The sequence below is a fragment of the Malaclemys terrapin genome, chromosome 8 (genome assembly GCF_027887155.1).
Source record: "Malaclemys terrapin pileata isolate rMalTer1 chromosome 8, rMalTer1.hap1, whole genome shotgun sequence".
Taxonomy (NCBI): domain Eukaryota; kingdom Metazoa; phylum Chordata; order Testudines; family Emydidae; genus Malaclemys; species Malaclemys terrapin.
In genome coordinates this window covers 37,373,255-37,400,460 of record NC_071512.1, presented here as the reverse complement: position 1 = coordinate 37,400,460, position 27,206 = coordinate 37,373,255, and the positions used below count along the sequence as shown (strand labels likewise).

Sequence of the window (27,206 nt, the reverse complement as noted above, 5' to 3'; positions counted from 1 at the left end):
CCTGCCTCGTAGGAAGGCTGTGTCCCACTCCCTCCCCCCCCATGGGAGTATCACCCCAACAGGGGCAGGGTTTAATACTCAGAGTGGGGGTAGAGAGAGAGGAGTAGAGGGTTAATGCTCAGTGCAGGGGGATTGGAGGGAGGGAAATGAAGGGTTAATGCTCAGTGCCAGGCAGGCAGGAGAGCAGAGGGTTAATGCTCAGTGCAGGGGATTATTATCTTTTTTTCTTTTTTTGCTAAATATTATTTCCTCCCATGAAACTGGCTTTTCATCCTTGGCTGGAGGCAGCTCCTGCTGCTGGGAATCCAGCACGAGCCTGTATCTCTGCCACTGCACACTCCACTGCCCCCAGCACGTAACCAAGACAAAGAGCCCTCCCCCTGAGAGCATAGCCCCAGCGCTGGGACTGAGGAAGCAGGCAGAGATACTGCCATGTGTAGGCGGAAGCCTAGGCCCAGCAGAGGGAGATGGCCTCAGGCTTCGGTTTAGGTAAAAGGCTTTTAATGCAGAAGGGGGAAGAAATCATGCAAATGAAAAACAGCTCCTCCCCTCCCCCAACTATTCTGCCAAGGGATTTCCCCCTTCTCCAGGGCAGCTGGGAGACAGAGCTGTATCCATCCCTGCTAGTGAAGTAGGATGCACACACCCAAAGATAGCCAGGTACGGTGACACTAGGGGTCAGTTCTCCCACTGTCTGCTAAAGTAACATCCCTGGTCTGATAATCCTTTACAGGCCACGTCTGCAAGTGCTACCAAACTGAGTCAAGAACTCACCTAGACCTCAGGTGTCTTGTGCTAACCTGAGAGACAAGCTGGGTGACGTAATGTCTTTATTTGGACTAACCGGAGCATGGCCACAACCCTGCCCCATTGCACTGCCAACTATTCCTTCAGAGATTATGCCACCCTCTTTGCCTGCTCCAATGAGCGAGGGCTGTGTGTCTTGGATGCAGGGAATCTACAACAATCACTATGCAGACATTAATTAGTTAATCCCCATAGCAGCATGTGCTCATTTTACATAAAGGGAAATGGAGGCACCTACCTGTGAAGTTACTTTTCCTCAAGGTCATACAGCAAATCAAGAACAGAGCCAGCAACAGGGACACAGGAGGTCTGCCCTGGTGCCCACTTCTATCCATGGTCCACTGGACCATGCTGCTTTTCATCAGTACAAACCAAACTTAATTAGTTCAGTCTGCAGTCATGAGCGGTTTGCAAATGTGTCTGAGCAAAAGATTGAAGGGCTTTAGCTGGCTGCAAAGCCATTACCCAGGGTAAAATGGCTGGTGTAGAAATCTCATCTAAAACATCCTAAACTTTTAATGTGCATGAAACAGCTACATGGCAGCATAATCCCTTCTCCCCCACCCAACAGGCACTGAGGGTACAATCACAAGCTTCCTTTCTCTCACTCATTTAAATGTAGTTTTGTGCTTTGATTTGAACAGGGACAGGTACGTGGCTGGAATGAAATTCATTTTTCCACTTGTGCACTGAGGACGTTCCTGAGCCACAGTAAAAGGATTTTTGAGTTTCAAGGGTCAAATCACCAAGGACGGTTGTATCTCAGCTGGCAATGCTACTGGCTGTATATCATTTCAATAGCATCTTCAATGGGGATTATAATCTGAATTGAAGTGGAAATATCTGAGGCAATGAAGCTGTCAGCAGTCTAAAATTAAGGAATTAAAAAGAGCAGAAAAGCATTACAGGATTTATTCTGTGTGTATTAGAAAGAGAAGGCTAAATACATTGCAGCCCTTCCTTGAGTCTGAGATTTCACAAAGGTACAGAGAGCGGCAAGAACAATGATCCCATCAATATAAAAAGGATGGCACTATGAAAATCAGCGACATGAGATGTAAATCCTCCTAACTGGAAAAAGCAGATGAGTCACAGAGGGTTGGATTGAAGTAAATAAAAGGAGCAATGAAAAGGATTTGGGGAATAGGAGACCTGAAGTGGCTCTGAAAGCAGGTCCCCAACCAGATGCAAGATGAGAAAGAAAAAGCCCCAAATAAGATAAGAAATATTTAGGGACATACTACAATGGCCATTAAATACTAGAGTCAATTTATTATAGCTGAGGCAAGAAACTCCAGTCTGGGATTTCCTACCCAACAATTCCTCGCCCGCCCCCCCACCCCACCCCACCCCACCCCTCCCCTCCCCTCCACACACACACACACACACACACACACACACACACACTTCGAAAGTCCTCACTTAAAGAGAATAAAACAAGATTCCCTACAAAACAATCTGATAGTTTCCAAAAATGTATTTATTTTAGGCAAATTCCACATATTTCTCTGCTGTTTTCCCTTTAGCTCTATCCTAGGTAAATCCCAGAAAGATATTTCTTACCTACGCTAAAGAAATTCTGATTACACTACTGAACACAAGGAAAACAGTGAAAATAAAATAGAGATAGTCCATTGCAGATAAAATACAAAAAGAAGTTTCAGCAAACGCAGTGTCCAAAAAGTCTTAAGCTCTTCTCAACAAAAGAAATAAAAATTCAACCTATACTATCCATATTTAACACTCATTACAGTGCAATTCCTTTTGATACACATCTAAAAAAATGTAAAGAATTCTCTGTATTTTAAGCAAACAAAAAGTGTATCCATTTCTCAGCTGGACAAGCAATTCCTGAACCATACCATCTGTACAGAATTGTATTAGTTTAACACTAAAAGGTACCCAACAGAATGTTTCCCCGCGCACACACACACGGCCACAGAACACAGAGTGACAAGCAGCCAGGACTAGTACAAAGGATGAGGTGGCTAAAGGCCAATGGGGTTTCCAGAAGAAACATTCAGCTTGCAGACTCCTCACAAAAGATTAAAAGAATCAGAGACAGAAACCATGAGAACTCCACAGAATTTACTGCAGGATGGGACGGGGGGAGTTTGTGGAGAAGAGGCTAATTGAAAGGTCTCTTCATTTGGAATTTAGAGGTTTGCCAGCTAGGCTAAGGTTATGGTATCTCTGCAGGCAGTAGGGCACTAATGACTGGGGACAGAGCTTGTTCTGCAGCACAGGTTGAGCGTGGAATTGCTTCCCAACTCCTCCAGCCAACATCTAGTGGGAGAATTACATACAAATTCTCTGTCAAGTCTTTAAAGAGTTTTCCAGAGTCCTGGGGGTATAAACAATCTTTATCAAGAAAGGGTAAAGTCCAGAGCTGATCAGTGAGTCTTCTTGGTAGAGCCAAAGCCAGAGAAACCCATCACAGCTGCCATTTCATCATCCTCTTCAAATGTCAAGTCTTCCTCTGCCCTTCTCTTCTTCTCTCTCTGTTTTTCCTTCTTATAGGCTTTGGCCTTTTCCTCCTGCAGTACAAGGAAAGAAATGCAGTGTGATTCTAACTTTCTTATACCGCAAGCCCTTTAAGATAGAAGGTCTGGACACTTATCAGTCAGCCTAATTTCTATCCTCAACATAGGGAGACCGGATTCTTTTCTGTCTGAAGAACAGACAATGGATGGAAGGAAAATGGTGGACTTGGAGGAGAGTGGCTTCCCACAGGGAAGTGATCCTAACAGGTAAATTACACCTAAGAGGATTATACTGCAATAGTGTTGTGTGATTCTCAGCTTCCCCTGTTAAACAAATGCCAAAGAAAATCAGAAATTCAACAAGGCAAAAGGAGAGTTGTTTTTAAAACAGAAGACATTTCTCTTGTACTGATGCCCTGTTCCAACAACTGTGGTGCCGAATGATGGCTACAGACAGACAATGTCACTGTCTAAGGGCTTTTGGTGCAGCAGAGTGACAGCTGCTCAGTGGAACATAAGCTGAGTTCTAAGTTGCCTGGGGTGGGATTGGGGGGGGGGGGGGGGGAGAGTTTGGCTTCAAAGAGTTTTCATTGCTCTAATCAGAATGTTTCATTCTATGAAGATCACAGGCCCTGGAACGGCGCCAGACTTCTGCTGGGGGTATACAGAAGTGTGACTTCAGCTCCCAACTCAGCAGCAGTTCCTGTTGGTGCTGGAGCTCAAGGTCTCTCAGTGTTTCCATCACCACCTGCACGTCTATCGCTTTGTAACTCCAACACAGGTGATTTAGTCTAAGACAGCTACACTTAGCAGCTTATTGGTGTCACATACTACGGTTTATTTTTTAGAATATGTAGATTTCCAGTAGTCTTTCATCCCAAGGAGTTTCCTGCACCCCTAATATGTCTCTGCATTTGTATTTCCCTAAATAGATTAATAAAAATTCCTTGGGTTCATCAGCAACAAAACCTGCAGTTGACCAGCTTTGTTCCAAACAAGCCAGTACAGTTGGAGGCAGTGTTTTAGGATTGCATTGGTGGCCCTGTGGATAACCCATGCTGTAGAATAAAGCTCAGAGAATCTGGAAACCAAGGTGGCAGGGGAGCCTTATGTACCAGGAGCATTTTTTTTTTTTGTAATGACCATTCATAGGAAATAAAAGCATCAAAGAGATCAGGGACGTACAAGATGCTTTTCAACTGGTTATTTTGAAATGAAATTGGAGGCAAATCTTCATTACAGGGCTTTGCTTTTGCCTTTTAAAAACATTTTCAAGAGGGAGGGAGGGAAGTGACATGGGGCATTTGATTTTAACAGAGTTCCTGTGTCCACATATCAAGCTTCCTAAAGCTCTGGCATCCATGGGGGTGGCACAGATGCAGTACAACATAGGAGAAGATCCTCTTCTACCTCAGCACCAGAAAACATGGCAGCACTACAAGGAAATATATGAAAAGTCAGGTTTAATTACCACTTTCTGAGCCCTGAGATCACATTTAGGTTATGGGAGTTGATATACTGAATGTTACATATTCTGATCAGTGTCACTATGCCTGAGAACATGAAGATGAGAGTTTTGTCTGAAAACAACTGCTGTCACAATTCAGAGAAAGGACTTTTTGGGGAGACAGAAGAAGAGAAGACCTTCTTTTAACCCAGCAGAGATCCTGGTGTACTGGGAGCACTTGCTGCCAACATTCTTTGCACATTTTTGTTTGATAGTTAGACACATGGTGGCTTCCTTCAATTAATGAATTGTTGCAATGCTACCATTGCCTCACCTCCTCTCTGAGCTCCTTCATCCTCTCCTCAAAGTCATAATCCTTTTGTTTCTCCTCCATTTTCTTCTTGTTCACTTCAAAGCGTTTCTTCACTTGATCTAGTGTGGAGCGCTCCACCCTCATGGACATGCCCAGATTCCTCTGATCTGGAGGAGACAGGAATGGACAGGGCTATTAGAGAGCAGCCATGTTACTTCTACTTCAGTGCTCATTAAACATCTGCAGACAGCCTATTCCAGGACCCAAAATTAGAAGTCTCAACACTCAGTGTCATTGTAACCTCCTCCAATTCCCATTCCACCCCCATACATCCCCTCGCACCAATGTTCCCCAACCCACTTCCAGTGCCACCATAGAGCCCAATTCACTGTTGCCCTGTACTTTGTGTAGTCATTTACTCAAGTGTAAAGCAGATGTAAAATGCTGCCGTTCTGATTAGTAGCACTTTATACCCACTTTGCACTAACAGGGCAATAGTAAATCCAGCTCACAATGCGTTCACTGCTAATGCTTCACAAGTGCAACCTCTGAAAAATCAATTAGGGAAAAATGCCCCAGCAGTGATTTGCAGGTAGATCTCTGTGCTACCAGACAGCAAATTAGAGCTCCGGTCTCCATCTTAATCCCTTGTTTCCATATTCTGTGCAGTTTGCCGTGTCTGACAGGTGATGGGTTTTAAAGGGATATTTCCACAATCTAAAACAGTGGTTCCCCACATTTTTTTGTCCAAGTCCTGCCCCCCCACCTGGAGCCACAGTCAGGAGCCAGGGCCAGGGGCTGCAGTCAGGAACAGGGCTGGTGCTGCAGCTAGACCTCAGTTGGGAGTGGGGCTGGGTGGCACTTCCTCCCCAACCCCGGGGGGGGGCTGACCCAGGTTCTGCCATACCCCCCCGAACGTTTCTCCACATTCCTCTACAGTGGGCACCCTCCACAGTTTAGGGACCACTGATCTAAAACCTAGTCAAAATTAAAATGTAGATTTAAGATCCACACCTGCTTCTGAGCCCCCAAACCAATGTGTGTGGATTTACAATCACCTGTATCTATTTTTTATTGTCTCTCTCTCTTCCATGTCTGTGTGAAAGACCCACACAAACAACAGGAAGAAAATAACACCATCACTGATAAAGTTTGCAGATGACAAAAACTGGGGGAGTAGTAAATAAATGAAGAGGACAAGTCATTGACTCAGAGCAATCAGGATTTCTTGGTAAACTGGGCGCAAGCAAACAATATGCATTTTAATACAGCTACATGTAACTGTATACAGTGAGGAACATAGGCCATACTTACAGGACGGAGGACTTTATGCTGGGAAGCAATGAGTCTGAAAGAAATTTGGGGTAATGGTGGATAATCAGCTGAACATGAGCTCCCAATGACACCGTGGCCAAAAGAGCTAATGTGATCCTGGGATGCATAAAAAGGGAATTCTCAAGTGGGAGAGAGGTTATTTTATCTCTAAAAACAACAAGGAGTCCTTGTGGCACCTTAGAGACTAACAAATTTATATGGGCATAAGCTTTCATGGGCTATAATCCATTTCATCAGATGCATGGAGTGAAAATACAGTAAGCAGGTATAAATATACAGCACATGAAAAGATGGGAGTTGCCTTACCAATTTTTATCTCTGTATCTGACACTGGTGCGACTGCTGCTGGAATACTGTGTGCAGTTCTGGTGCCCACAATTTAAGAAGGATGTTGATAAATTGGACAGGGTTCAGAGAAGAGTCATGATAAAGTATTAAAAAAAACCTGCCCTATAGTAATGAATCAAAGAGCTCAATCGATTTAGCTTAACAAAGAGAAAGTTAAGGGGTGATTTGATTACAGTCTATAAGTAACTACAAGGGGAACAAATATTTACTAATGGGCTCTTCAATATAAGCAGAGAAAGATGTAAAACAATCCAATGGTTGGAAGTTGAAGCTAGACAAATTCAGACTGGAAATAAGGTGTAATGTTTTGATCGCAATGGTAATTAACCATTGAAACAATTTACCGAAGATTGTGGTAGATTCTCCATCACCATTTTAAAATCAAGATTGGATGTTTTTCTAAAAGCTCTGCTCTAGGAATTATTTTGGGGAAGTTCTCTGGCCTGTGTTATACAGGTGGTCAGACATGATGATCACAGTGGTCCCTTCCAGCCTTGGAATCTATGAATGAAACGGGAAACCATATGACTAAACAAGGGAAACTGTGCTTTTGACAGCACTTGGTAAAGAAGCAGTTTCACATGTAAACAAAAAAAGGAGGGTTGGGAGAGAAAGGCACATCTCATTTTTCAGTTAAAATAATCTCAGACAGTACTCATAATAATAGTAAACAAAATATTTACACACAAAAGTGTGACAAGTTGACTTGTTCCTTTAAAGGTGCCACGATGGTAGCCTCTACCCCATCCCAGATATTTTGAAATGTCAGGAGTTCTGAATGGAAATCCAACTCTGTCCTGTCCACGGAAGGTGTAAGTGACTGGAGAGCTGATGTGGGAGACTCTACTTATCAGAATTAAGTCCTGCAATGCAGCAGACCTCTTCAGTGATGACAGGACAAAAAGAAATCAGTGGCATTTTGTAAAAGCTCAGTGTTAAGCAGGGAATTTCTAGTCATTGGTAAAATGCAGGCAGGAAGATTAAAGAGCTGCCCATCCTCCAATGAAACACCAAGATAAATAACTATAAATAACTAATTCATAGAGAGTGAATAGGGAAGATTCAAAGCTCTCTAACAAGTGGAGTTGATTATGAACAAGTTTCCACATGGCAGTGCTTCCAAAGCACTTATGCCTGGCCAATTCACCATGCATTCTTGGCTTCCTGCCACCACACTGCCAGATAGTCTGCTGCCCGTCTGGGACATGCCTTGGGGCAGCAGATTGCTTTGGAACCACCAATGCCAGCAGCAGTTAAGGAGCAGTACAAAGCTCAGGCACAAGAGTGCTACATGTCTGAAACCAGCTTCAGAGTGGTCCAGAGATATTAGGCAGTTTCACTTTGCATCCAGCTTTACGGACTAGATCAATCATGCTCAAACTTCATTCTGTGAATGAGTTTATATAAGAGAGATCCCCTTGCACACAACCTCCCTTCCCAACCAGCAACTCTCCCAGGATCTTACAAAAAGGATAGAGGTTAATAATACGTTAGGATCATGCAGTGAGGAAATAAATGTGTCCCAGGATTTCTACTTCCAAATTCTATTGAAATGTAGATCCATCTCTCACCACCTGACCCCCAATGTGTGGCAAATATAGGCCTGTCCTTCTAACAGAGCCACTTTTAAATACATTTCAATAAACTACAGTGGTTTACTCTCAACACTCTTTTAAAAATCCCATTTTTCTTGTTTCTCACCTCAGTAGGCTTATTTTGAAAAATTTTTGCAAGAAAGAAGGAAGCAAGGTTAGTGAGGATCTGCTGAGGTAACACGTTCTACGAATGTAAGTTAGTGGGTGAATAATGTTAATTTTTCCTTCCAAGACTGTCTTTGAAACCACTCATTGCAGAAGCCTAGAGAGTAGCATCAGAGCCAAAGAGGGGTGTTGAACAAGCCTCTAATTAAACAGAGAATCCCATTCAAACTGTGTAAGATTCCCCTTCTGGAGAGTTGTCATTCATAATCTTGCTCAGGGAGTTAAGAGTATTCATGGCACCATGACACTCGGCACCATGAGGTAAAATCTGGCTGGTGCACTAGTTGCTCCGTAACTAGCTGCACTGTCTTTAACTCTTCAAATGTGTCAAGCAGCAGCAATGCTAGTCCCTTTGAGAAATCCAGAGTTGCTTTGTGAAAGTCAGACTTTGACTAGGCTCCAACAGCACTTTCTCTGCATTTGATCAGCCTCTGAAACAGGCAGATTGCAAGAGATCTTGAGCCACTTAGGATAATTTTGGCTTAGCCAGCCAGTTGGCAAAGTGCAGACAGGCTTGAAAACTTTGTCTTCTTAAGTGAGGAGCCACCACAGATAAATACTCTGGGGCTTTGGAAAATGCAAAATGTCAATACCTTGTATTGGAAATGCTTGTTGCTGAACTGGAACTTTGGAAGTTTCCCAAGTCTTTCTCTTATAGAAATATGAAAATAAACATCTGAGATAGAGCACATTAAACCAGTGCTGTGAAATAATGGAAGGAATATTTGACAGAGAAACTATGTAAAACTTAATTCTTAATTAATTCGTTTAGCTTTTTATAATAGAGATAAGACAAAGGCCCTCACTTTCTTTTAAGGACTTTAGAAAAATACTAATATGGGGAATAGAAGCCTTTGCACTCAACAGACACGGTTTCCATAGTACCAATCTTTAAAAGGGAAGTAATTTTTCCCCCATAGCACCATCTTGTGAGAAAGACCCCCTAAAAAGAGATCGAAAATACAAAACTGCCATTTCCCATCATTTCTAGCATCCATTCGTCTGACTGAAATGGAAAAGGAAACATGAAGCAGTCTATCCTCAAAAAGTATTATAAGGGGAACAGATGAGGAAAGAAACTATTTGGGGCTTTTATAGATGCCATGAAACCTGCTCTTTGGCAGAGGAACAATGGCTTTGAGGTAGAAAGTGGTCTCTATAAAAGTGGGACATAAGGGACTTATATTGCCACTATCTTCCTTTTCAAATGCATGAGAGATCCACAAGGGAAAAAATAGATAATTGATATTTGGGTCTTTTCAACAGGAAGACTGAAGATCTATCTACATTCTCATATGGCCCACACCACTGTATCATCTAAGTACTCCACAAATATGATTGAATTTGGCCAATTCATTTCCTTTACTATTGCTGGTACTGTGGCCAGATGAGCCCACAACTTCCTAGCTATATCCAGAAGACCCTTAGTATTGGGTCAGCAACCTTTTTGCTCTCTGCACAACCAAGAACATATCAAAAATTCTGAGACTTTTCATTTTGGGCTACAGAGAGGGGAAGGTCCAGAGCCTTGGGCATCTAGATTATGATCTCTAGAAAGGCCTTGGAATCTTCTGGTGATGACACAGAAGAAAGGACCATAGACTCCACAGACAGAGAATTGTTTTCTACACTATTTCCTCCTCTTATTTCTCCTTCCCCAGTTTTTAACCAATTCCTTCTTTCTAGGAGACAGGGATATGAAAGTAATATAGGAATTAGAAACAAAAACTCTAAGGACCTTCTCCCTTGAATACTCAGAAGATGTTGAAACCAGTTACAGCATAGACCATATTTATGATGAATGCAACAGTGGCTGCCTCCAACTGCCACAGAATCCTAAAATGGTGGTGTTTGTTACTCTTGTATGACACTGCACCAGACATAAAATCAGCACATGGGGAAGGACCTACTAGTGAAAGTGGCACTTTTTACTGTCAGTTCCTGGAACAATGCTAAAGTACGTTTCTGTTAACTTGGACTGATCAGATCTTTCAGTGTTCCATAGTAGAGTCAAATTATACTAATCCCTTACAAGCTACAGATCCACATTCCAGCTGCAAAGTCAGATCAACAGATCCTCCACTGACAGAACAGTAAGGGTTCTCATTCATGTCCTCTAAAATTTCTGCTTTTAGATGGTATAAAGGCTTAATTAGTGTAGACTGCAAAACTAGATCCAAGTGGTCACCCCGCACAGAAGGATGAGTTGTCAAAAGCTTTAAGAACGGATGAAACCACCACTGGTAACTTCCTCAGAACAGATGGGTTCTCAATGTTGTTAGATGTTTGGCTGCGTGTGTGTGTTCTCCCTGTGTGCTGCCCCAGCTCTGCGCAGACAGCTGGCACAGCAGACCTCGAGCGAAGCGCCCGATGTCTATGAGATCCATTAAGGTACAAAAGCACCAGGCCAGGTTTATTGTCAATAAAACACGGTAATAGCACCTGGCAGACTCTACGAGGATACTAAACGTATGCCCGTGACAACGGACGCAACTCAGCAAATGGAGGGACTTTCCATTTCCCCCTCGGCTGGACCAAGACACACTCTCAGAGATACCTCTTTATACCCTGATAAAAACAAGTTACATACTGCCCCCATGACGTGCTAGTTATCACCCATCTCCTTGTACATGTTGGATCAATCAAAACATCTTTATTCATCATACGGTCATCCTGACCATATCTTTCAGGAGGGGTCAGTGTGTTCCTTTTATCTGTGAGGAATGTTTTTGTACCATCCTTAATATTGGGATATACTGGTACCATTCTTCTGGAATGTGTTTGCGTGAGTACTCTGTGCCTAGCACTTCTTAGGAATGTGTGTTTCTGCAATATCAGCTCTGTCCTTGCCACAGTCTGTGAACTTGCAAGCAGGCAGAGCCTGATGTTTGTTCACAGCCTGACTTTTGCTAACTTTGCTTTATATCAGCAAAGGTTGCCCACTACTTTAGCTCAGGTCTCATGCCCCAGCCTCTAATACAAGGGTTTATATCTCATGTTCTCTTCCTACTACACTCAGGACTGAGGACTACTTAGACTGAGAACTCTGACTGATCACTTTGAACTAGGATGTTGAGATCTCCTTTTCCACCACTTTTTTTCCATATCGACAAATGAAGAAATCAAAGCTTGTTGGGTATTGTCTTGCCCTCCTTCTTCACTTCTGACCTGAAGTGAAGGAGCCCAACTCTGTCCCCTGCTTCCTTGGATAAAACGATATCTGTGCCTGCCTTGATGATGATGGCCTCTGATTAATGTCTGGACAATGCTGACCTCAAAGGCAGAGAACACAGACTCCCACCTGAGGACTTAGACACTGATGAATTAATCAGCTTTGAAGAGCAAGGGCATGGAGTCAAATCCTCCTCCATCAGGAAGACTTCCTTCTCCACTCCCATCATGCTTTATGGGGGACAAAGCCACACAGGATGAACACCTGCTTGGACAGTTCTGCTCTCCTAAGCGCTCTACTCACTAACAGGCTGATCTACAGTAGATATTCTGCTCAGCAAGAAGCATACTTTGTGAATCCAGCCTCTCATTCTGGGTCAGCTGCAATTCCAATGGAGTCAAGACCAACAGAATTGCTCAGTCACTACAAATTTATTTTAAAAATTCAATACTACAGCTCTACCTAATTATAAAATAGGAAATTTAAGCCAATGTTAATTTTAAACTAACCAGAAGATAAAGTTGAGAGAATAGGAGTTCCTACTTCCATGAAAGATCACACAAATAGGAAAAGGAAATGACAGTTGGTCCAGAGGATGAGGGATAGCTTTTTATACTTCATGCCATGGAACCTTTTGATCCCACCTAAGCCCAAGCCTAAATGGTTGTGTTGTTATCAACAGGAGCCCAGCACATGGCTTGCACAGTATGGCTCTACAAGGCAATTCAATAATTCTTTATAAACAAAGTAGTTAATCCCCACAACACCCCTGTGCATTTGATCCATGTTTTAGAGATGAGGAAACAGACTCAGAGGTTGAGTACCTTGCTCAGAACCATGGAGGGAGACCAGGTCAGAGTTGGTATCAGAGCTCAGGAATTCATTATGCTCCACTTCCCTCTAAGAAAGGGATCTAGCCATCGGGGGACATATCCCTATTCCTTCCTTAGAAATTTCCTTCTAACATTGACACGCCAATGATATTTATCATCCACTTTTAAAGTTCCCTGAGGAACTGCACAGCTTGTTGACAATGGGGTTCTCTGACAACAGAAATTCTGAAGCATTTTCTCACTCCCAGTCCAATGAAGGGCTTAACTGTTGCAATTTCTCCTGGCTCATTTCACACCAGTGGCCTCCAGCACCATGGAGAAGTTGTTAGGAGATAAGTCAGCATTTCCATGACCCTCACCAGCAAATGCTGAGTAAATCCTAATATCAAAAGCATTTATTTCCATATGTGCCAACACTTGACACTGTAGGCCCTGGCCACACAGAAGGAAGTACATTTGGTAGGGGAAAGGCTTGTGACAGTATTTTAGTGATCACGCAACATGGCACAGAGAAAATATATTATCCTTACGCTTTTTGCCATTGATATGATCCAAGAAGTTGATGGAGTCTTTCACCACACAGTCACATACATTACAGTAATATCTGGGGAGAAAGAGAGAAGGGATCAGCTCCAAAGCACAAGACAAAATTCATCCTGTAAGAATTTGCCTTTCATGCCAATTAAAGAGAGAAATTCACCTGGGCCTAGTTCAATTCCAGACAGCAGCCCTAGACTAAAAAATACTGCACCGAAAGAAAGCTAGAATGCTAGATAGTATGCTGAGCATTCAGAAATATGATAAGTATGAGTCCAACATTACACAGGAGCATTGAACTGTATTGTCTGGACTCTGATAAGCCTGATTCTTGGATAGTACCTCCTCCCCCAGGGCGAAAGGGAAGTTATCTACAACAGAGAGAGTCCAAGAAACAATGTGAGCTAGTACAATCAGCACCCACTTCCTATAAAGTCTGAAGTGATTGCTCCCAGGTCCTACTTCCCACGTTTTGGTGAGGTGGGGTGAGAGAAGAGCTGGAAGAGAAACTGGCCCATCTTTGCAGTTGTACAATGGCTTATTTTTGCTTTCAGTCAGCCCCTTTCTAACCCCTTCTCTCCCATCCATACATTTCTCTTGGTATCTTTTGCTACCTTCCTCTGACAACAGGCCACTGAAATGCTTCTTATTACTCTGGGCCATCTTTAAAGCTCCTTGTTCCAGAGACTTGATGGCTCAGAATATTGGGGATGGGTTAAGGAGCCTTTCACTAGCTCAAACGTAACGCCTGTCAATAGTAACCAAGAGTCTTTACTACAGCAGAGACCTTTGGGGATTTCTGTGATGCAAACAAGCCACATTTCTAGTGGACAAGTATCTAGATCACAAGAGCATCTCAATATGTAACTGGCTTCTTATTGCGAGTCTTAGCCAAGAAGCCAAGGACTGACCAGACTAGAGAGATTGCCTAGAGGAGGTTTCCAGAGAGTGGTTGAGAAACATTGATGTGGGGTGGTAAGGGAGGAAGAAGCTTGCACTGCTGCACTTCTGGCCATAATTCCAGAAAGTTAATTTCCAGATCTAACACGATATAGAAGTTGGTGGAAGTTGCTGTAACTAAAAAGTATTCCTCCTGTGCTGCTGAGGAGGTACAAAAACTGGCATACTATAAGGCTTCCTTGCTTTGCCATGACCCTAGTTGCACGTAACACTATCCCAAGACACTTTCTTTGTTAACATCTGAAAGCATGATAGCCTGGAAAAAAAATAAAGGTGCTTTACCCTCCCATCTCTGACTGAGGGGTAGTTTTGGTGATGACAATGGTTTTCCCCAGCTTGGATTCCAGATCCACTTTATAGTCTCGATGCCGCAGAAGTTCCCTCTTGACAGGCTGAACCGGTTTGCCTAAAAACATAACCAAAAACAGAACTACTTCAGAAAGGTTTGGGAACCTAAAACAATGGATCACAAGTTGCCCACAGTGAAAAAGGTCATTGAGAACCATTGGGCCATCTGGTTCATGCTGGGATTCCATTTTTTAAAGAGTAATTCTTCCCTGCATTGTAGGGAACAGCAGAGTAAGTGATAGTTTATAATTAATAAGATTGCTAAAGAATCCTCAGTCATCCAGTTGGGCCACACTTTGAGCTCTTCCCATTTCCAGATGTTGATCATTCCTCCATCTCTATATGGAATAGAACAGGGAAGGAATAAGGTTCCTGGCCTCTTTTTTATAATGAAAAAAACCCCACTGGATTATATTCTATGGCAAGCAAAGGAAAAGGAACAGAGGACAAACTGGTCCTGAATTCCTGTTATTTGCTTCCAGCTGCTTTCCCTCTCACACTCAAAAGGGGCTGGGTGAGTCATTGTAAGATAGTCTGCCTGGAGTCAGTGCACTACTCACCATCTTTCTTCTCTCTCTCTTCCGTGAGCCGTTTCTCTGCAAGTTTCTCATATTCATCTTTATCCCACTTCCGACGGAAGTCCAGGTTTTTAGTCTGCAAGGGAAACAGACAGTGAGGCTTCCCTGCACAACTCCACTAGCAGTAAGAAAAGACTGATCCTGGACAAAGCTGAAATTATGTGGCTTGTTGGGCCATGGCGACAAGCAAGCGCACTAAAAGTGCACTCCAATGACGACCTCTGTACCCACAGCCAGGAGCATGAGGGCTGGTGTAGGAAGATAACGCTTTGCAGTTGTACAGCACCTTTTAGCAGAGGATTTCATGGCTCTGCACAAACGAAAGCTTAGTGAGCTCTTGAGAGGATAATCCCCATTTTCCATTTATGAGACAAATAAGGGGGGGGGAGGTTAAAAATTATGGAAACAAGTATTCATAAACACCAAGTGACAAAACCCAATAATACAGAAAATGTGACATTTCTTTAACCAAAGTCAATAAAATCTGAATCCACAAAAGATCATGCTGACAAACGTAAGATTGAGATTCTCTTGAGAGATAAATACATACAAAGATGTGTGCGCACATATGTCTATACCTGTACACAGAGTACATGATGGTGTGGTATAAAGGTTTAATCAACATGATTATAAGATGGATGCACTATCCACAAGAAACAAAGTCAAAGTGACTTATACAGAATATTCCAACTAAGTGTGGCATACACAGAATACAAGTTGTAGAAAAACTAAGCACTTTAAAAAAAAAAAATTTTAATCAGGCACTGAAATCTTTGTATCTCTTCAATTGCAAAGGCCAGATACCAGAAATACCAGGAGACCAACTGCACATATTTCTGGTGAGCTATGGCCCCTTAAGAATAACCTAAAATAGATCTTCTATGCATAAACATTTCACATTTACAGCTGTATCCCTGGTCCTTCCATGACTAGAAGTGACTGTTGGGTTTCAATGGGAAAATAGGGACCTCCCCTTTCCAATGGGATAAAGCTCTTGATTCCAGCCCTGCAAGGTCATCACTAGGGCACTACCAAATATGTGGCCATGAAAAACATGTCATGGACCTTGAAATCTGGTCTTTGTGTGCTTTTACCCTATACTATACAGATTTCACCGGGGGGGGAGGGGGGAGGGACCAATGTTTCTCAAATCGGGGGTCCTGACCCAAAAGGGAGCTGCAGAGGGGTCGCAAGGTTATTTTAGAGGGGTCATGGTATTGCCACACTTAGTTTTGTTCTGCCTTCAGAGCTGGGCAACCAGAGAGCAGTGGCTGTTAGCCAGGCACCCAGCTCTGAAGGCAGCGCTTCAGAAGCAGCAGCACAGAAGTAAGGGTGATAATACCATACCATGCCACCTTTACTTCTGCGCTGCTGCCTTCAGAGCTAGGCAGCCAGAGAGTGGCAGCTGCTGACTGAGGGCCCAGCTCTGCAGGCTGCAGTGCAGAAGTAAAGGTGGCAATACCATAACTTGCCATCTTTATTTCGGCACTGCTGCTGCTGGCGGCAGCTCTGCCTTCAGAGATGGCCTCCCAGCCAGCAGCCACCGCTCTCCAGCTCTGAAGACAGTACCACCGCAAGCAGCAGCGCAGAAGGGGAGCAGTACTGCAACCCCCACTACAATAACCTGTGACCTCCCACATGCACCCCACTCCTTTTGGGGTCAGGACCCCTTCAATTACAACATCGTGAAATTTCAGATTTAAATACCTGAAACCATGAAATTTACTATCTTTTAAATCCTATGACCGTGAAATTGACCAAAATGGACCGTGAATTTGGTAGGGCCCTAGTCACACATCAGACTTTAAAATCATTACTTTTTTTATTTGCAGAAAAGCTGTCTCAGGTCCAAAACTGTAACTCTCCTATTCCCGCGTCTCTGACAAATGGGGGAGAGGAGGGAAACAGGAAGAGAGAAAACATTTCTGGAACAGAATTTTTTTTTTTTTTAAATGTCTTTTGCTCAAAAATTAAGAATGCTCAAGTGAATGCCAGGGGAGATGGGCAGTGACACTGTCAAATGTTCAAGGATACAGGATTAATTATGGAAAATAATTCATCACATGGCTATGACCTCTATATACATGATGTGCAAATTTTATCTAGGCACCAGTGGTGATGCTAAAATTAAGGTTGTGACAAGATATGCACTTGTGATTCAATTCAGTCTCCACACTGGCACAATCATTTTTCAGATAACTGTTCTGCTCAGCCTTTCTGCCAGTCTCTGAGCCTCTCCCCATCCACAATTGTTAAAACACAAAGAAGAGCCCCATTCAGACTGATATGATCAGGTATGTCCCTCTAGCAAACCACAGAAGGTTCACTAAAGGCAGTAGCCAACTGGAGTGGTGCTTTCCCCACACCCAAGGCATCTCAAGTAGCTAGTCTCCCTCTCCTACCATAAAATGATAGAAGCATAGGACTGGAAAGGACCTTGAGGTCATCTAGTCCAGTCCCCTGCACTCAAGGCAGAACTATGTAATAACTAGACCATTCCTGACAGGTGTTTGTCTAACCTGCTCTTAAAAACCTCCAATGATGAAGATTCCACCACCTCCTTAGGCAAGTTATTCCTGTGCTTAACCACCCTGACAGTTAACAAGATTTTTCCTAATGTCCAACCTAAACCTCTCTTGCTGCAATTTAAGCCCATTGCTTCTTGCCCTATCCTCAGAGGTTAAAGAGAACAATTTTTCTCCCTCTTCCTTGTAACAACCTTTTATGTACCTGAAAACTGTTATCGTGTTCCCCTCTCTCCCCCCAGTCTTCTCTTCTCCACACTAAACAAACCCAATTTTTTCAATCTTCCCTCAAAGGTCATGTTTTCCAGATCTTTAATAATTTTTGTTGTTCTCCTCTGGACTTCCTCCAGTTTGTCCACATCTTTCCTGAAATGTGGTGCCCAGCATTGGACACAATACTCCAGCTGAGGCTTTATCTGCAGGGAGTTGAGCGGAAGAATTACTCTCATGTCTTGCTTACAACACTCCTACTAATACATCCCAGAATGTTTGCTTTTTTTTGCAACAGTGTTACACTGTTGACTCATTTAGCTTATGATCCACTATAACCCCCAGATCCCTTTCCACAGTACCTCTTCCTAGGGAGTCATTTCTCATTTTGTACGTGTGTAAATGATTGTTCCTTCCTAAGTGGAGTACTCTGCATCTGTCCTTATTGAATTTCATCCTATTTATAGAGCCTTGCGTGGATACAAATTTATACCTGCAGATATAAATTGGTATCCATAGGGCTATCCCAGGAAACGTGGCGGCGAAAGGAGCAGAACATAGGCCCGCCGCTCCCAAGAGCCAGCGCCAGCTCTGGCAGTTCCTCCAGCTTAGCTGTACTGACCCCAACCCTGCCCACCGGGGCGGGAACCAGGTTCACTGGCAGCTGTCCTTGGTCGCGCTCCTGTGTTCAAGCAGCACGCACGTTCCCAGACAGGAGATGCAGAGAGCTGTGTGGAAGGGACAGGGGCAGGGCTGGGGGTGGTACAGCAATGCAGGAGGAGCTGCCACACGGGGTGCTGGCTCCTGGGAGCAGCGGCCCCAAGCTTTGCTCCTTCCGCCGCTGCGGTATCTGGGAGAGCCCTGCAGTTCCACGGATATAAATTTGTATCCATGCAAGGCTCTGCCTATTTACTTCAAACCAGTTCTCCAGTTTGTCCAGATCATTTTGAATTTTAATCCTATCCTCCAAAGCACTTGCAACCCCTCCCAGCTTGATATCGTTCACAGATGTTATCAGTGTACTCTCTATGCCATTACCTAAATCACTGATGAAGATATTGAACAGAACCAGACCCAGAACTGATCCCTGCAGGACCCCACTCGCTATGTCCTTCCAGCTTGACTGTGAACCACTGGTAACTACTCTCTGGGAATGGTTTTTCAATCAGTTATGCACCCACCTTAGAATAGCTCCATAGGCTGTATATCCCTATTTATTTATGAGAAGGTCATGTGAGACAGTATCAAAAGCCTTACTGAAGTCAAGATATACCACATCTACCCCTTCTCCCTATCCACAAGGCTTGTTACCCTGTCAAAGAAAGCTATTAGGTTGGTTTGACACAATTTGTTCTCGACAAATCCATGTTGATTGTTACTTATCACCTTATTATATTCTAGGTGTTTGCAAATTGATTGCTTGATTATTGCTCCATTATCTTTCTGGGTACTAAAGTTAAGCGACTGGTCTGTAATTCTCCGGGTTGTCCTTATTCCCCCTTTTTTTAAGATTGGCACTATATTTGCCCTCTTCCAGTCCTCTGGAATCTCTCCCATCTTCCATGAGTTTTTGAAGATAATCGCTAACGGTTCAGACATCTCCTCAGTCAGCTCCTTGAGTATTCTAACAGGAATTCTCAGGACAAATTTTTTGGTGGCCTCAGAATATGGCCACCAACTCTTGCTGGTGGCCGCACTCACTTTTTCCATAAAATACTTAATTAGCTTTAGGAAAACCAAATAAATATGCACAAATTACAATAATTTGGATGTGTATATATTTATTGCTAGCTAGTAGGTCTATTGTGAAAAGTGATATTAACAAACATACAAGTATCACTTTTCACAGCAGTCTTACTCAGCCCTGGCAAGTTTGGGGACAAATTAAGCCCTGGGGAGGCAGTGGGGGCCAGGGGAGATAGCGGGGGGCTGGAACTTGAAACCCTGCTGCATGAGCCTGAAGCCTTGCGGCTGGAGGACAGGACCCAGGGATGGAGCCCGAAGCCGTGTGGCCAGAGCCTGGGGCGGCCTGCCATTGTGCAGCCAGAGCCACCCTAGGGCTGAAGCCCAAAGCCTGAGCCCCACCACCCCTGGGAAGGTGGGGAACTCACTGGCTGCCTGGTCCTCCAGCATTGTGCCCCAGGTGACTCCAGAGGGGGCAGGATCCAATCCCTGCTGGTAGCCCCAGCAACCAACATCAAGGCAGTGCATCCAGGAGCGACAGGGAGGGGGAGCCCCCCACCCACCCATCACAGCCTAGGAGGCTGTGGCGGCAAGAAAAGCCCCTGGTTGCCGCATCTGAGAAATGCTGTTCTAGGATGTAGTTCATCAGGCCCTGCCACTTGAAGACATCTAACTTATCTAAGTAATTTTTAACTTGTTCTTTCCCTATTTTGGCCACAGATCCTACCTCATTTTCACTGGCATTCACTATGTTAGACGTCCAGTCATGACTAACCTTTTTGGTGAAATAAAAACAAAAAATCATTTAGCACTTCTGCTATTTCCACATTTTCTGTTATTGTCTTTCCCCACCTCATTGAGTAACAGGCCTAACCTGTCCTTGATCTTCCTCTTGCTTCTAATGTATTTGTAGAATGTTTTCTTGTTACCCTTTATGTCTTTAGCTAGTTTAATCTCATTTTGTGCCTTGGCCTTTCTAATTTTGTCCCTACATCAATGTTCCCTCTAATTTTTTCCACCCATGTGTGGAATAAATTTTGTTATGTGCACCAAGGTAATGTGTGGATGTGCGCTACCAGTAGAAACAAAAAAAACAGATATAATATATATTTTTTAAAAGTTACCAATAGGGATAATTACTCCAGCAGGACAAGTTAGGAATTTTAGAACTCACTACTCAAAGAATTAGATTTAAGTATAAGAGAAATACAAATTATGAAATGCATAGACAGTCAAAAAACTAAAACACCACATTTTGAAAGAATAAAATTACAGAGAATATATGTGCATTGCAGGAAGTACCAAGAAGTAACAACAACAGAGTTGGGAGATGTGTGGCACAGATTGAGAGAGATACGGCTGCTGGGGAAGTTTTGGAGAGATGCCTGTCTGCTGTCTCTTTAAGGCACTCACTGATCGCTCTCCTCCTCCTGAACCATGTTTCCCATCCCCCACTCTGCAGAGATGGGGTACATGTGCAGGGGGGAGGGGGAGAGACAGAGTGTGTGCATGCATGAGAGAGAGAGAGAGAGAGAGAGAGAGAGAGAGAGAGTGTGTGCGCTGGCTGCTGGGGAAGTCTGAGAGACCATGCACTGTCTCTTTAAGGCACTCACTCACCCGAAGGCTTGTTCAGACCTCAGAACTGCTGAGAGTCCTAAGCCCTGTCCCCTCCACCCTGCTCTGTGGAGATGGGGTACAGGGGCTGGGGGACACCGTAACATCAGTACTCTCCTTCCCCACTCTGCACAGCCAGCAGGAGGGTCCTGGGAGCAGCTGCAGGAGCAATGTGGCTGCAAAGCCGCAGGGGGGAGGGGCACCTAAACACACACTGCTGGCTGGATGTGCATGGCTCTGCTAATCAACTGCATGGCACTTGAATCTCTCCTAGGTAACTGCCCAACCACACAGCTTACAGGGAGCACAGCACATGTTTGTGTAGTTTGTTTAGATTCATTCTTTGTAATTGGACCTTTTTTTTGGTAGGACTCTTTTTTGAGTTTCAGATCATTGAAGATTTCCTGGTCAAGCAAGCATCATCTCTTGCCATACTTCCCATCTTTCCTGTGCAGTGGGATAGTTTGCTCTTGTGCCCTTAATGCCGTCTCTAAAAAACTACCAACTCTCTCAAACTGTTTTTCCCCTTAGACTTGCTTCCCATGGAATCTTATCTACCAGCTTCCTGAGTTTGCTAAAGTCTGTCTTCTTGAAAACCATGGAAACTTTTTAAAGACACCATAATAGAGGCTCAACTTAAACGTATACCCCAATTTAAAAAACATAGTAAGAGAACCAAAAAAGAGACACCACGGTTAAACAAGTAAAAGAAACAGTGAGAGGCAAAAAGGCATCCTTTAAAACAGACGTAGGCAAACTACGGCCCGCGGGACCATCCTGCCCGGCCCCTGAGCTCCTGGCCAGGGAGGCTAATCCCCGGCCCTTCCCCTGCTGTCTGCCCTTCCCCACAGCCACGCAGGCTGCACTCTGGCCCATCGCTCCCGCTGGGCAGTGTGGGGAGCGCAGCTGGCTCTGGTCGGATGTTGCGGCTGCGAGCTCCTGCTGCTGGTAAGGGGGCAGGGAGTGGGGAGTTATGGGGGGGCAGTCAGGGAGGAGGGGGCGGTTGGATGGGGTAGAGGTTCTGGGCGGTGGCGGTCAGGGGATGGGGAACAGGGAAGGGTGGGAGTGGGATCCAGGGGAGCCTGTCAGGAGGCGGGGATGTGAATAGGGATACATGACACCTTTCCCTTACTTAGCCAAATGAAGACTCTAATCATGAATAAAAAAAATAAAAAAATTAAACATTTGAAATTATAGCAACAGTACAAACATTCAAAATTTCCCCCTCCTGGCAATCCTTAAAATGAAATTAACAACCAGTGATAGGAATAAAAATGTCTTGGAAATGGGTAGAAAACTTTTCTCATTTATTCCCTGAGCTTCTTAAGCATTTTAAACATGTCACAACTAAGATTATTATTAGCCTCCCCATGTAAGAAAAAAGGGAAATTCACAAAGTGCAAAATAATATGTTTTGGGGTATTTTCCAGACTCTAGATTCTCCCACATAAAAGCAGTATTATAACAAATCAAAGTTGGTTGAAGCCTGAAGAGAAGGCAATTTCATTGCTGCTTCACTCTCTTTTTATAATAAAAGGGATGTAGTCTTTTGAAGATATTTTACCAGCGTCCCCAGGCCAGACATAGTGAAATGAATTAGATCCAACTTCTGATCTATCTGTAACAAGGGCTTACCTAGTGATTCTAAAGGAACTTTTTCAGATTGATCAAACAGGGGATGGAGGTTGCCACAAGCCCCTAAATCTTTATATTAACAACTGCTTATAGGTTACAGATGAGATTTCCCCTGTAGATGACATCTGCTAAGGACTGAAAAGTACCCGAGGCCCCATGTTAATTGTAGGGCATAGAGAAGTTGAATGGCTGTGAATGTGACATAGCAAAACAGAGACAAAGGCCTTGGCTACACTTGCAAGTTACAGCGCTGTAAAGCCTCCCCAAGCGCTGTAACTCACTCCCCGTCCACACTGACAGGGCACTTGCAGCACTGTATCTCCCTGGATACACCACTGCAGGTACTCCACATCTCCGAGAGGAATAACAGCTGCTGTGGGAGTGGCTAGGACTCACCGGTGTGAATGTAAATGCTTGCAGAGCTGTACTAATCACCTTGTCAAGTGGCCTCCTCTCCATTGTTGTGACCGGCTGCAGGAATGCAGAAGTGCCGGTTTCAAAGCTTGTACCAGAGAAAAGCAAACAGTTTGCAGCTTGCTTTGAGTGAGTAAATGAATGAGCAGGGGGCCGGGAGTTCGGAACTTGCAAAATAGACAGCTGACATGCTCCAAAAAGCACTCTCTCCCCACCCCCCACACTCCCTGTCACAATCCACCCCCCCCCCCGTTTTGAAAAGCACGTTGCAGCCACATGAATGCTGGGATAGCTGCCCGTAATGCTCCACTCCTAACACATCTGCAAATGTTGCAAGTGTGGCCACACCACTGCGCTAGCAGCTGTCAGTGTGGACAGACTGCAGCGCTTTTCCCTACTCAGCTGTACAAAGACAGGTTTACCTCACAGCGCTGTACAGCTGCAAGTGTAGCCAAGGCCAAAGCTGAAAACGAAACCCAAGAGTCCTGATTCTAGTCCTGCTCTAACGAATGAACACCACATCCACCTACAACCAGGGGGAATAGAATTCATGGCCCGATTGTCTCCTGCGCTAACCATTAGACCATTCTGCCCCTTGAATATTCCATTTGTCTTGCTCATTTTTCTCTATGTGACTCACAGCAATGGAATGCTTTGCTAAGGAAGCAGAAAAAAATATATATATATAAGCCCCGTGGTGCTAATAGCTGACTCTTTGGCATTACCTGTTTGTTAAAACAACAGTCTTGATCTCCAGTTATTAAGTGGTTTTAATTAATGCCCTCAGCCTTATCCATGTGACCCCAATGCTCCTTTCATTCAGTTTCAACATGAAGCCCTGATGGGTTTTTATGCAGTCAGAATGGCCTCCTCACAACTACATAGCATGGATTCAGCAATTTAGAGCTAGTCTACACTGGCAATACTAAAGCGCTGCCACGGCTCATGTGGTTGCGGCAGAGCTAAAAAAAACTACCTCCATGAGGGGCGTAGCTCCCAGGGCTGCTGCACTGTCTACACTGGCGCTTTACAGCACTGAAACTTGCTGTGCTCAGAGGGATGTTTTTTCACCCACCTGAGCAAGAAAGTTGCAGCGCTGTAAATTGCCAGTGTAGACAAGCCTTTAAACTGAGTGTTCGGATAAGTGAACTGGCAGCAGTTTGAGGCACCAGGAAGAATATGGTTTAGGGGAGTGAGGCTTCTCCACTTAGCAGATGGATAATGAACAACAAAGATCTTTACTGTATACACGGTAACACAAAAGCCAATCTGGAAGCTGTCACTTTTTTCACAGATCAGAGGACAGAGGGGCCAAAAGGAAAAAAAAAAAAAGAGGCCAAAGACAGACAGGTCTGGAATAAGGGAAGACAGCAGCAATGCAAGAGATTTGGAAATCCTATCCCCAAGTGCAGAGATAGAGAGACTCGTGTCCCCCAAAAGCCCCTCAAGTAGCTCAGAATCTAAAAGATCGCCCTGAATTTGCAGAGAAAGGTTCCCCAGCACTGAGGGGTTTTTGGAGGGCATGAGTCTCTATCTCTGGGCTTGGGGATAAGATAGTCAAATCTCCAAGCTATTTTTGCTAAACTTCAAGCAAAGAAAAGTCTCTTCTACAGGGGAAAATAGAGATATTTGCCCAAGTGCATTTTTGTGGGGGAACTCCACCTCCTTCTACTTGTGGCTCTGAAGAGCAGGGTTTCAAGGGGGGGGGGGGGGGAGGGTGCAGAGAACAGTGTCTCTCCTGAGGTCAGGTTTTTGTTTCATTTTGTTTTTGAGAGGAGGGGCAAGAGTGGTGAATTCTTCCTAGGTAGCTTTTTGTAGGTTCAAGTTGGAAGAAGAAAGAAGTTACCCCAAATCTGTCCCTCTCCCCCTCAGCACTACCACTTTCTACATAGACAATAACCTGTCAAGTGTCTACTACAGTAATTCTCAAAACCCAGACTCCCACTAAACAACTGATAAAACCTACACTCATGCACATGAATGATCTAAGCATGCCATCATCCACATAGATCTGTCGAAGCATTTACACCTACTAGAAACATATCTGGTAGTCTAGTGATTAGGATTTGGCGCACTCACCGCCACGGTCAGGGTTCATTTCCTGGTCAGGGAGAGAAACCTGTTGTTGGTCCTGCTTTAAGCAGAGGGTTGGACTAGATGACTTCCTGAGGTCTCTTCCAACCTTAATCTCCTATGATCTCAACATATTAACAGAAAAGGTCAACATCGATAAAATAAGAGTTATGATCTTTCAGGAAAAGTCACAAAACAAATAAAGGTTTATAATAAAACGGCAATTTAAGACATCTTAAATTAAATATACTTAAGCTGAATCATAAGTGGTTCAGGGGATTTCAAACTAGTTATAAAAAATTACAGAAACCTCTGCAGGACCTACTATGCCCCAAAGAAACCACTAGATAGATACAATCACCTCTCATTCTACTACTGATTAAGGAAGCAAGTCTGTGGCCCAGCTTTGTCAAAAAAGTATACATAATGGCACAAGCTCTAAGGCTATGTCTAGACTAGCACTTTAGTCCATCAGGAGTGTGAAAAAACACACCTAACCGACCGACATAAGTTTCACCAACAAAAACACCAGTGTAGATAGCGCTATGTTGGCAGGAGACACTCTCCCCCACCATTCGTGGGGGGTGGCTTAATTAAGCGGACGGAAGAGCTGTCTCCTGTCGGCATAGAGCGGCTACATGCGAGACCTTACAGTGACTAGTCTGTGGTGTTGACATAGCCTAAATAGAAACCTTCCACTTACAGTCCTGCAAACAAAATTCTACATGTATAGCAGAATAGGAGTCACAGACCAAAGGTAAGATGAACCCCACCCTCATTAGCATATTAAAAAAACAACTGCACTTCTGGCTCCATCTCAGCTAAGGCAGCAACAATCCTACTGCAAAGCAGTGAAGGAGCAAAATCTAAATCTGAATAAGCACTTATGAATAGATTAACAACAGTCCCAGATCTCCCAATATTAACCTCCAACCAAAGGAGGAAACTTCTCCCAGAGTAACTGAAATGAACAGCGATCAGGACACTACATCAAAACCCAGAACACTAATTAATGCAGTGGTTCTCAACCAGGGTACATGTACCCCTGGTGGTACACAAAGATCTTCCAGGGGGTACATCAGCTCATCTAGATATTTGCCTAGTTTTACAACAGGCTACAAAAAAAGCACTAGCAAATTTAGTACAAACTAAAATTTCATACAGACAATGGCTTGTTTATGCTGCTCTGTATACTATATACTGTAATGTAAGAACAAATTTATAATCCAATTGATTCATTTTATAACTATACAGTAAAAATGAGAGTCAGCTATTTTTCAGTAACAGTGTGTTATAACACTTTTGTATTTTTATGTCTAATTTTGTAAGCAAGTAGTTTAAATGAGGTGAAACTTGGGGGTACACAAGATAAATCAGACTCCTAAAAGGGGTACTGTCGTCTGGAAAGGCGGAGAGCGCCACTGAATTAATGTATCTGGAAAAATTAGATCAAAATCCACACACTACAATGTAACGGCTCCCTGCACAGAACTACCACACTAACTTCCCTGCCACGAAATGGGAAGAGCTAAAGCAGGCTCCCACCAAATACGAATCCTGTTCATAAGCTAGCGGCGGACGCTGGGAGACACAAAGCACAGCGCGACCAGAGAGAGGAACAACCCTCCAGCCAGCGAAGAGACTGAGCCAAAGGGAGCGCCTGGCCCGGATCCGAAGCACGGAGGATGAGAACCTGCCTCAAGTGACCGGCCACGAGCACAGACTGCCCCGAGCCCACGGGGAGAGGAGCAAGCAAAAGCCAACTGAGACAGAGCCTGTCCCCGAGCCAGGACGCGGGAGCATCCCAGCGAGTGTCTCCGGGTTCGCGGGGAAGGGTATCTCTACCCGGGCTGGGGGCATAGCTCCGCACTCAAGGCTCGGGAGGGGGAACAGCCCCGGGCTCCCCTTCGCGCTCCCTTTTTAACACCTACCCCGCTGCCCGACGCCATGTTGAACGTGAAGTGAATAAGGAACCAGAAAGTGCCGTACTCCGGCAGCAAAAGTCGTAAAGTGAACCAGTCCTCCCGGGTACCATAGAGCGGCGGCCGCGGTAGCTAGAGAGTAACGTCGTTCTCTGAGATGAGACGGAGAGTGGCGGCCGGAAGCGGATGTTCAGGGTTGTGTAGGCCAG

At 44.2% G+C, this 27,206-nt stretch overlaps 1 protein-coding gene across 1 annotated transcript; it reads right to left on the bottom strand.

The window, feature by feature from the left end:
• Positions 1-2,269: 2,269 nt before the first annotated feature.
• On the bottom strand, positions 2,270-27,125 carry ZMAT2 (zinc finger matrin-type 2). Its single transcript, XM_054036845.1, has 6 exons — positions 27,007-27,125; positions 14,904-14,997; positions 14,278-14,401; positions 13,029-13,102; positions 5,072-5,217; positions 2,270-3,344 (listed from the first exon to the last, which is right to left on the bottom strand). Exons 1-6 carry the CDS (start codon positions 27,022-27,024, stop codon positions 3,201-3,203), a joined length of 600 nt encoding a protein of 199 aa, XP_053892820.1. The 5' UTR covers positions 27,025-27,125; the 3' UTR covers positions 2,270-3,200.
• Between the last annotated feature and the right edge of the window lie 81 nt (positions 27,126-27,206).